We start from the raw sequence: 12,171 nt of genomic DNA, 5'->3' as shown, positions 1-12,171 counted from the left end.
GCAGGGATCAAGGAGCCATGACAAGATGGTCCGGAATCCAGTGCAAAAGGCATGATGAGGAAAAAAGGAAAGAGATGAGTGTAAGGGAAGGGAGACAGGACTAGTTTTGGCAAAACTTCTGTTTAACGTGCATTGCTCACTGATTAGCCCATTATAGTATAGAAGGAATGGGAGAGCAAAGCACGAGAACAAAACTACATGCTTTTGCATTATATCTACCAACAATGGTATGCAAAAAAAAAAAAAAAAAACCACACACACACACACACAAAAAAAAAAACCTCAGCCAAAGCTTGTTAAGGGGTACCATCCATATGGAGATGTTTAAGTTGCTCTTTTTTTAAACCATCTGTGTTTTATACCAAGCCTGGCTCCCGAGTCTGGAGGATGCAATCAAATTAGTTGAGCCGTATGTGTGCCTCGTTATAACAAGGTAATAAATTTGAAAATATAATTGAAATATAATGCTTGAAATATGATTGGCTTCAGATGTATAATTTAAGTGCATGTTAAGAATAATGTAAGAGTGCATTAGAGTAGAGTACTAGAAATTGATGGCCAAATCCGAGCTTCTGTATAATGTATTTAAATGAAGAACGTAGGAACCACATCTAAACTAATAAGACTCACTAATAGGAATTATGTATAAACAAAAAATCTATTTTTTTTTTTTTAAAGGGCAAAGTGGATTTGATAAGGTACTTTGCTACACACTATATTTAGTGCTTATAATACAACAGCCTTGAAGTTACAGAGCACCTTCACTGATATACAGTACATGAGATGATCTCTGCAAGATGTAGAAGTAAACCAGTGGCCCTCCCCAGAGAGGCAGGCACAATTTCAGGTGATGTTCTGATGATAGAAGACATCTTAAATTACCCCAGTCTGCATCCACTTAACGGCCGTCTCAATGCCCTTACTGTTCTGTATTCCAGGCAGAGCCACTGATGGGCAGGCATCTCTTTTCAAAGAGTCATTCCCCTGGCTTTCCTCTCAGGAAATGGAGGCCACTGCTGGTCAAATGAATCTTAATCCATCCAGGTTCGAGCTCCTCAATGAAACCAGACAGCCGAAATGACAGCGCATCTGACAGTTATGAAAATCAAAGCACTTCCCTGGGCATACAGTTTTCTTTCTTTCTTTCTTTTTTTAAAAAAGGGGCCACACAAGATTGTTTTAACATAAAAATATGTTTCATGTGTATCCAAAGGAATCAAATGGTTACTGATATACAGTAGCTTAAGAATAAGTGACAAGGTGAAACAGTCTATAGCGAAGTTTTAACCACTAATAATCCACAGGCTGCTGGACTGCTATGACCAATAATAACAGTGGTGCATATGTTGTAGCTAGCAAACTGTCACCGAGTACCTTCCGACTGATGTGCTGCTAGAGGAGTCTGTGTCTCTTTAGAGTAGGAAACCACCTCTTTGGGCAAGAAATCCACCTGGGTTATCTTGGACGCTCCCAATCTGTGCAACCTGCGCCTGGGAACAGACATAGACGCAAAAACAAACCCGCAAAAACACATAAAACACATCTGCTGTTGGATCCATTTACACCTCATGTTCATATTCAAAACTAAATACTAGGGATGCATCATTACTGATATTGGCTTCGGTATCCATCTGATACTGCTCTCATTTACTCCTACTTGTATTATTATTAATGAAAAAGCCCTGATACCAATATCTGACACCTCATGATACTATTTCACATAAGCCCAGTGTACGCTGTCACCCTAATGAACAGACAACATGAAATTACAGCGATATATCTATATTTATCTATATAAACACACACACACACACACACACACACACACACACATACACACACAGTAGTTTGTGTTTAATGATGGCAAGCAAAGCAGATTGCACAATATCAAGAGGAGCTGTTGCAGCATCTTCCTACAAGCAACCTGATTAACTGTATCATGAATAGCGTGCATGAGGGCGACTAACCTAAGGGCACAAAGCAGTATTTGTGAGTTTGGTCATTAAAAATGAGTGTAAGATACCGTACATTGCACGCGCAGGAAGGTATTCGTGAACGTAGAGCAGTGAAGAGGCTGTCTATACATTGCTCTCAAGCCAAGGTGTACTTCACGACAAAGCCATAAGGTCTTAAACATAGACCTCGGCATGAACATTTCATTGCTAGCAGGACTTGTCAATAACCAGTGCTGGTGAGAAGAACACTAGGTGTGGGAAAACAACAGCTTATTCCCAGTATATTGTTCTTCACTATCAGTCACTGGTAATGAATGCACTTCAACTCTTTCTTTAACTTCATTTTATAAGTTAGTGTCACTAAAAATGATCTAGTAAAATCTACTTAATAAAGAATTTTTCTTTAATTTATAAAATTAATTTAGTGTCACTTAAATTATTTAAACACTTGAGTTAGAGTCACTTAAAATTTTCAATGTAATCGGTTTCAATAATTGTTCTGAGTTAAATTAACTTATATCGGGTTTTACAGTGTAGCTAACATTATAAAGAACTAGCCTAGTAGTTTAAGAGTGTGCTTTTCATGGCCACTATGTAGAACAAGTACATGTATTCATACTCAGCCTGAATAAAATGATACTGATGCATCCCTGCTAAATATTAAGACAAATAAAATCTAGTAAGACAAATAACACATTTTGGTTGCATTTTAGCTTTGAGATTTAGCTTGAGGGATTTGTAAATATATTGTATTTATACAGATATGACAGAAAATCTCAACCATGGGCTTAAGAATGAAAATGAAAAAGCTCTCTGCACCTGTACTGGTTAGGGTAAATCAATCAATGTCATACTCAGCCCCTGGCAAACAGCTGGAGAGTAGCCAGCTGAAAGCATTTAAATCGGACAAACTTAAAAAGAAGGAGAATGAGAGTGGGAGGGCCAAGTAAAGGACAGACAAAGGAAGGTAAATAACAGGACAGACAGGGAAAGATTGAAAGATACTGTATTGGGCATTGAAAGAGAGACATAGTGAGAGAATAGCCAGAGGGAAAATAATTAAGGGAAAGGAACAGCAAAAAGAAAGAGGAGGGAGGAAATACCCGAGCTCAGAATCAGCCTGCAGCTGGAGAACAGAGGGGTCAGTGTCCCACTGCAGGGTCCTGGAGTGAGCAGCAGGGGGAGCCACGCAGGGACCAAAGAAGGAGAGAACGTGCACGATTAGCCTCACTTCTAATACACACTGTCACAGTTGGCACACTGTCGCACCACATGCATGTCCAGAAAACTTGGAGTCACAGGACTGTGGAATTATTGTCCTGTGAAAAGTAATCCTAGGTAAATCCACAATGAGACTGTTATTTTTTAAATCACAAATCCATCCTCTAATTTGGAAATCTGCAACTCTGATTGTATTCTACAACAACAGAACTGCTAATCCTGAATAAAAGTGACGTATAGTCCCAAAGGTAAACAGTAAAAAACAAAATTTAAAAATAAAAAAACCACTGTACAATTTTCAATTTAGAACTTAAATAAGTCTAATGTCCATTATGGAAACGTGAAATGGTCCCACATGGATAATATTTTTCACTGTTCACCTGCTGCTTCTTAAACTGTTTGAATGTGTCTGCACTGGCCAGGCCAGCAGAGCAAGCAGCGTATTTAATCACTTTCTAATTATCATTTAGACTCAAATTATTTGTGAATCTAATATTTGACACTTCCTTGTAGGCCTATTTAATCTTAAAAATTAGTTTTTGCCTCCTGTTTTTTCCAGCCAAAAAAACCCCTGAATATCGTTGGCTGAAAATGTTTTTAATAAACAAACAAACAAACAAACAAACAAACAAACAAACAAATAAAGACAGAAAGAAAGACAGAAAAACAAAGAAAAACAGAAAGAAAGACAGAAAACCAGAAAGAAAGAGAGAAAGACAGACAGAAAGAAAGACAGACAGACAGAAAGAGACAGAAAGAAAGACAGAAAGACTGACAAAAAAAACAGAAAGAAAGACAGAAAAACAGAATGAAAGACACACAGAAAGACAGACAGACAGACAGAAAGAACTTTTGGTTAACATGGTTAAATGTACTGGTTTTGACTGGTTTGAATTACTGGTCTCATTTGTTATATGCCATTGTATGATGCCATTTTATAAGGATGCAGATTAGCATTACCCCACCATAGATTCGTTTGGTCTAATCTGGCTACACCCCTATAAATATTCCATTAGAACCGTTGGCCCCCCCAAGTTATCATATACGAAATTGACTATGGAGTTGTGATTTATAAAATTACACTTTTGGTGTGGAATAGACATACAATGACTTCTGACAGAAATAACAGCACCACTCAAATCACCGAACATGGGAATTAAATGAGAAAATGCCCATCAACGTTTAGAGAGGTCTTCGTGTACAGTGAGAAACAGCATATATATTAACTGGAACATGATTGGAAAGTAAAAAGAAAGATAACTACACAGTGCTATTATAATGTACATCTACAGGCATCTGGCATGGTACATGAATATGATTTTGCAGAAAGGAAGTCTTTAGGCAAAACAAGAGACAAAAGACAAAATGACAAAATGGAGAGGCGGTCATCTTTCACACTTCTGTGCCATTCTTGAAAGATGAACATAAAGTAATATACAGATATTATTTACAGTACATAAATGAATGCAAAGTTTCAGGTATGACAACAGCTGTATACAGGCATGAGAGGTATCTGGATTTCTGAAATAATATATTAAATATGGATTTGTAGTACTATTTTATTTTATACACACACAATATCTATCTATCTATCTATCTATATATATATATATATATATATATATATATATATATATATATATATATATATATATATATACACACACACACACACACACACACACACACACACACACAGTAGTGTGCTAGTTTACAGCTAGAAATTCATGAACAGTGCAACAGCTTTTAAACACCTGGACTTGACTGGAAGAAAATGAAAATGTGTTGATGGCATGTTGCCAAAACCATCTCTCCTCTTATTAGATGTTTGTGTTTTAAAGATTTCACATAATCAGCGAAGACTTCTATTATTCTAGTTTTCTTTGCTAGACAGCAAGCATGATGCTAGCTAGGATGCAAGATGCTAGCTAGCAAGCAAATCTGATTGATCTCGTAGCAATACGAAGCTTTCACTAGCGCATGGGAGAAATATATAACAGCAAGTGAACATCCGAGGTACAATTTTAGAAACCAGAAAACACCAGTCTGGTTTCTAAAGAACACCTAGATTTAGCATTAGCTATTATCCACCAGATCCTGCCAGAAGAAGATTGGTTCCCTTTTTAGTCTGGCTCTTCTTAAGGTTTCTTGCTCATGTCGTCTCAGTTTTTCCTCGCCACTGTCGCCTCTGGCTTGCTCATTAAGGATCTAAATCTAAATCCAGATCTCTGTAAAACTGATTTGTGACCAGGTCTATTGGGAAAGCACTATACAAATAAAACTGAACTGTTGCAGTGTTTTGTTGTTTATATCTCGGCATCTTGAGACCGTTTTAGACAATGCCTGTACAACACAAAGCCTGTACAGGGACAAGTTGTGAAAGGGGAGTGTTGACCTTCTAAACTTCTGAGTAACCTTCAGTACAAGTCATGAGCATGCTGATTATTCCTTCACTTCAACAAGCCCAGTCAAAAGGAAGTGTCAAACACACGCACTATGGGATGGCACTGGATTGTAATTGACGTTATTTTAAATGGCTCCAGTCTAACCATGCAAGAGGAATCGCTGAAGTCAAGGTTTGAGGCAGTCTACAGCAGGCGCCAGGCATGTGTCACCTTGGGGAAACACAGAGCTGCTCTGTTTTTTCTTACAGACACAGTGAGCATTTCTGATTACGAAAAACAGTAAACACATCGTCACGCAAAATCAGTTATTCTCATCTCTACACTTATACGTATATCATTTATATTAATACATATATTAATATCACCTGATCTAAGAGAGGATGAGAATGGGAAACTCATATATATGAGCCATTCCTTGCCAAATATGTTGTTCATCACAATTATATTCATACATTTCTGATCATTTTTAACATTTGTGTCAAATAGTGTCAGCGATTTTTCAATTTTGTATTAGTCTTAGTCCTGTAGTCTTGATCATATTTAGTCAAGCTTACCCCATTTTCTTTTAGTCACGTTTTACTCTTATCTAAGTCAAAGAAACCGTAAATATTTAGTCTAGTTTTAGTCACTGAAAACTGATCTTTATGATGATTTCAGGTATCAGTGATATTTATGATATCACTGATAGATATTTTTAGCCATATGATCATTATTGATTAAGATTTCAGTCAATCTAGTCTAGCCAAAACGAACATTAGTTTAAAAGCTACTCCCCAGTGTGCTTGCTTAGTACTGACATGCCACGCACAGCACAGGAAAAGAAACTGCTGCGCATGCCATCCAAACCACAGGGTATTTGAACTGAAAGTCTATTTTGTCTCCTCTTTTTTTTATAAAGTGATAAATAAGGAGAGATTTTGGTAATGTTTTTTATTTTTAAAACTACATTTTAGTCTTGTCTTTATTCACCAACAATATTGCATGTTGATATAGTCACACTTAGTGTTTAATGACGTCAGTGTCGTCTCTTCATCGTCTCGTCTTAGTCGTGGGAAAACATGTCATTGAGGAACATCTTTCATCATAATTTTCAATATCGAAATTAACACTAATGTCAAATTCTAATCCAGCGCTAATCCAGGAGCCACCACAACTTCACATCCAATTCCCTTTCACCTGCACATCTTACCTGTTTTATTCTCACATGCTCTCTCTATACTGAAGTTTTGCTGTGCATGAGCATTAATATCACTAACTTTACCAGTGTTGACTCCTGCTTTGGTCCATGTTTCTCAGTTCGATCGCCCGTGTTATTCTGATCGACTGATCGATTGACCCCTGCCTGCCTTGTGTTTATGATTTTGCCTGCCATTTTGGTTTTGAATAAAAGGCTTGCACTTACATCCAACTGTGTCCACATCATGACAACTCAACATACTGCTCCGCTACATATGAGGCCGTGGATTGCACCGTTTCGGCCTCTACTGAAGCACAAAGTACTCTAAAGATGGGTTTAAGCTCCCATCCACCAGTGCAGTGTAGCGATGCTGAGCACAACCCGGATCCCTACAGAGAGCAGTGACAGGGCTGAGCACAGCCATCATGTGTCATGCAGGCTTAATTACAGGCCTGTCTGGTGAATACAGTACAAGAAGTTCACCCTCGACATCAGTCCTCGCTTTACCACACAACTCTGGGAGACACTTCAGTGAACTGAGAGAACCGAACAGAACTCTAAAATGTCTTTCAGCATCATGCTGTTATAGGGGAATTTTCTTCATGTTTGTTACTTCAGGATGCTCTCTGCTCCGTTATCAACACTCATTCACTTATCTAGTTAAGAACTCAAGCAACAGTGATCAAATGTGTTATGCTAAATTGTCAAAACCACCTTTTCCTCAGTGATTGTGTCCTGTTTAAAGCATCTCTGCTTTAAAGTAAACTCTAGATGTCCTCTGTGAAACTGTTAAGCGAATTTCTGCCTCGTCTGCTATTACATGGAATGATATTTGTTCCTTAAGGATTTGGATTTGAATGTAAGGTTTATTCTTTATTTGAACAATATGTTGCAGCACAATGGACCAGCAGGTAGTGCAGCCAGCTCACAGCTCCAGCATTCCCGGTTTGATCCTCAACTCAGGTTACTGTCTGTGTGGAGTTTTGCATGTTCATACCCTGTCCATGAGGGGTTCCTCTGGGTCCTTCCTCTTACTCCTACACCCTAACCCTAACCCTTGTTCAGTTTAATTCATTAGAATGAGCTAAAGTAACACGATTTTGTCACAACTTAATTTCATTGTGTTCAATCCACCTAATACAACCCCAATTCCAAAAAAGTTGGGACGCTGTGTGAAATGTCAATAAAAACAGAATGCAATGATTTGCCAATCTCATAAACGCTTGTTATTCACAATAGAGCATAGAAAACATATCAAATGTTTAAACTGAGACAATGTACCATTTTAAGAAAAAAATAAGGCCATTTTGAATTTGATGGCCGCAACACATCACAAAAAAATTGTGAAGGGGACAACAAAAGGCTGGAAAAGTAAGTGTTACTAAAAGAAACAGCTGGAGGAACATTTTGCATCTAATTAGGTTAATTGGCAACAGGACAGTAACATGATTGGGTGTAAAAAGAGTATCTTAGAGAGGCAGAGTCTTTCAGAACTAAAGTTCAGGATGGAAGCATATATTGCTGTAAAACCTGCATACACCTTTCAGCACTGATGTTGCCATTCCAGATGTGCAAGCTGCCCATTCCAAAGGCACTAATGTACCCCCATACCATCAGAGACACAGGCTTTTGAACTGAGCGCTGATAAAAAGCTGGATGGTCTATGGGGGTGCATTGGTGCCTATGGAATGGGCAGCTTGCACATCTGGAAAAGCACCATCAATGCTGAAAGATATATGCAGCATTGATATGTTTTCTATGTTCTATTGTGAATAACATATGAGTTTATGAGATTTGCAAATCATTGCATTATGTTTCTATTTACATTTTACCCACCGTCACAACTTTTTTGGAATTAGGGTTGTATATTTAAAACTGATGTTGACTTAATTCATTTGTGTTAAAACTACAATAATCATTTTGTTGACATAACTAACTGGCCAGTGGATCTGTAGTTCTCAGCATGCTTTGCAAGGGACAGCATTAGGAGAGTAAATTTAGGGATTAAGTGTTATTTCATGTGTTTTTCAGTAAAGGGAAAGTTATGTTGGACATTTGAAGAAGTTTCTATAATGTTTTTGAATTTTGTGGTTACCATTGTGCTGAAGAGTGGCGCTTGTGCTTAGGCTGATGGCACTCAGTGATCTATACTAATATCAGTACCGACAATCTGTTCTTATTTGTTCATTTTACACATTGTGCATAATGAATGAAACTGCTTGTTTAAGCATAAGAAAATTAATTAAAGCTTAGTAAATTAACTTAAAAAAGATTAAGTTGGACCAACATAAGATTTTGTTTGACAAATATATATATATATATATATATATATATATATATATATATATATATATATATATATATATATATATATATATATATATATATATATAATAAAACTAATTAAACATATTAGAGTAAATTAATTTGACCTAATCCAACTAGAAAACAATGAAATTAAAACATTTGTACATTAAAAAAAATATATAAATATAAAGAGCAGTCAGCATTAATGAACTAATCAAAGTCAATATTTGGTGTTTATAAGGAAACTAGCTGGTAAGTTTTACAGAACATCTTGGGAAATCTACCACAGTTCTTCTGAACACTTTGACTGTTGCACTCGCTTCTTTTTTGCAGGCCAACTCCAGCAGCCTTCACTACGTTTCTTATCGGAAAAAAGTGGTGTTACATAATATCTGGCTGTCTTTACAAACATTTTTCTGTAACGTTCCAATTTTTTGTTGGAAAAGTAATGTTTGGAACGATAAAATATTTTTCCATTGACTCGATAATGCAGACATCATTAAAAAAAAAAATTAAAAATTGTACTTAAGAAAATAGGCTCCAATTTAACCATGCAAGAGAAATTGCTGAAGTCAATGTTTGAAACTTTTGCACAGTGCAGTGCAATTTCGAAATAAATCATAAAAGTTCTGCTTTAATAAATTTCAATCCAAATATCATTCAAATATATGGTACAAATACCATTCCATAGGATTCATATACCTATATGATTCTGTATGATTACTAAGTTGAGCCTGTATCTCCAGACTGTCTTAAGAAAAAAAAAATCAATGTGTTTTTAGAGAGTCATAGTGACTCAAAACTCAGCTGCCATCTTGAATTACTCCACAGAAGGAAGGAAATTATACATTTAACTTCATTACATAGATTAGCGTATGGCTTGATGATTAGATTGATCCTGGATTGGTGGGCAAACTACATGACCACAATGATCACGAGTAGGTTAAAAGACGGTATTTGTGCATCTTGTCTAACTCACAGGAACTTTTTGAGGGTTCTTTTATCTTTCCATATTTTGGCTGTTTAATTTAGTTCCACTTTCAGGTGAATCTGCTTATGACCTATTTATTAGTCGTTTAATTGAATCTACTTTCTTAGTAAATTGTTGAATAATAAAACATGCTTTTTGCCGAGATATTTTCATTGAGTAAATCTAAAAAGAAAAAGTTCTTTTTGGGACTACTCAAGAAGTCTTACAAATGGACAGTTACAAATGACAGAAACAAAACTAGGAACTACAGGACACACATTCAAAAAGCACATACACTGGTTCTTACCTATATCTGTTGATGCCATTCAAAAAGACAGAGAAACAGAGGAATCGGTTAAAAAAAAAAAGCGAGCTTGAATAATAATATAATCCTTCTTTCTGTTGCGATAATCTTTCGGAAAGAATCCTTCATTAATGTTAAGGTGCTATAATGAAAACGGAACATTATAGCTGACTGGTTTACATCTCTCTCTGTTTGACATACAGACTGATATCACAATCACACAAATCAGTGCTGTGTAAAACAACTACTATTCTGTACTGTGGTGTGATAATGAACTAGATGAAGAGTTAGAAAGGAGTATTCAGGTAGTAGTTAGAGCATAACATTACTAAATAAGCAAATAATGATGTTTTTGCAGATGAAGGGTTATTAAGTGATATGGATATTTAAGTTGATAAAGACGCAAGGGAGAGACGTACCTGCCTACAGTGGATCCTTCCACTGAGTCCTGACTCCCCGTCTCGCTCGGTGTGCTCATTGATTTTGATGGAGACATTTGTGCTGGGACTAAAACACATAGAATCTAAAGGTTAATTACATAACAGATATAATCACAAGACATCACTGTTTGTTTATAATACCTAAACCAGTTATGGAATAACCTACAATAAATGCATAATCAGATGTACGCACAGCATGGCAACAATCACAAACTCTGGTTATTAGCATATCTCTCCACTAGGTGGCTCTATAGCTACACTGAATTATCTATTCTCAAATATCTATTGCAAATTCTAAGACTTTATTTTGCCATTAAAATAAACTATATAAATTAGAGCTGTACAGCGTGGACAAAAATAGATGTGGTTATATTGCTGCACACTGCCATAACAGTATGTCTTGAAATATGTTAAAACACACTGAAGAAACTGATGTGTCGCAATTTAAAATGCGTCCGCCTGAATTTATTGTAGCAATTTTTTTATTATTTCATTGTTGATTTATTAAAAGACTTATCTGGAACCTCAGAGATTGGGGTACCATTTGTGTCCTACGGATCAGACATTTACAAATATGCATGTAAATTCGGGCTGTAGTTAAGACAACCATTGTCAAGTCCAAGACTAGGATGAGTGAGATCACGTCAAGACCAAGTATTAAGGGGTCGAGGCAAAGTCAAATTCGAGTCCAAATGAAAGTGAGTCAAGCTCAAGACTGAAAACCATCAAATCCTATTCAAGGCCAAGCTTTTACTTCATCTAGATGGAATCAGTTGTGCATTGCCCCGGTGCTTAGGCTATGTTTTCAAGAAGGACTTACTTATTTTCAAATTTTGTGCATGCGAAAAGAAAAGTCCAAGAACAAATGGCAGCAAATCAAAACAAGTCAATACAGAAAACGTCTCGCCACTGAACCTGAATCCCATAGCCCTAATATAAAGTAAAGGTAGAAGACATTTTAAACATAGGTAAAAGTTTCAAATAAATAGATTAAAACATGAATCAAACCTACAGTTTGAAATAAATAAATAAATAAATAAATCCTGTTCCCACCCACTATACCTACTCTGAAATAAAATAAGTAAACCTCTGCAGAGATGCAATCCTGACCAGGTAAAGGGGTCACTGAAGATGGATGGATGGATGGATGGATGGATGAGACTTTGACTTTTCTGTGAAGTGAGTTAAATGCTGAGTGAGTTTCTCGTGGGGATTAGTGTACCTAATGGTGGCTCAGGTGAGATTCCAATACTCTGGAGCAGCGCCTCAGTCTCTCTGCGCTTACGGTCCAAATCTGAGTCCTCAGGAGCAGCTTCTGCCTTCTGTTGTATTTCTGACTGTGAAAGAACACATACAGATTCGCACACAACCAAGATAACTTTGTTGCATCCT

At 36.7% G+C, this 12,171-nt stretch overlaps 1 protein-coding gene across 4 annotated transcripts in view; it reads right to left on the bottom strand.

The window, feature by feature from the left end:
- Positions 1–12,171, bottom strand: part of LOC108257504 (cytoplasmic dynein 1 intermediate chain 1) — a 60,590-nt gene that overhangs the window by 45,448 nt on the left and 2,971 nt on the right. For 3 of the 4 annotated variants that reach the window (XM_017455325.3, XM_053675455.1, XM_053675456.1), the window contains exons 3-6: positions 12,002–12,116; positions 10,759–10,846; positions 3,059–3,118; positions 1,375–1,490 (exon numbers count right to left, since the gene is read on the bottom strand). In XM_017455325.3, coding sequence (XP_017310814.1) covers positions 1,375–1,490; positions 3,059–3,118; positions 10,759–10,846; positions 12,002–12,116 — 379 coding nt within the window. The remainder of the gene's footprint in view (positions 1–1,374; positions 1,491–3,058; positions 3,119–10,758; positions 10,847–12,001; positions 12,117–12,171) is intronic. The other variant, XM_017455328.3, reaches the window with a different exon arrangement.

The sequence above is a fragment of the Ictalurus punctatus genome, chromosome 24 (genome assembly GCF_001660625.3).
Source record: "Ictalurus punctatus breed USDA103 chromosome 24, Coco_2.0, whole genome shotgun sequence".
NCBI lineage: Eukaryota > Metazoa > Chordata > Actinopteri > Siluriformes > Ictaluridae > Ictalurus > Ictalurus punctatus.
Note: the sequence above shows the minus strand (reverse complement) of the source record. Positions and strands in the feature narration are given on the sequence as shown.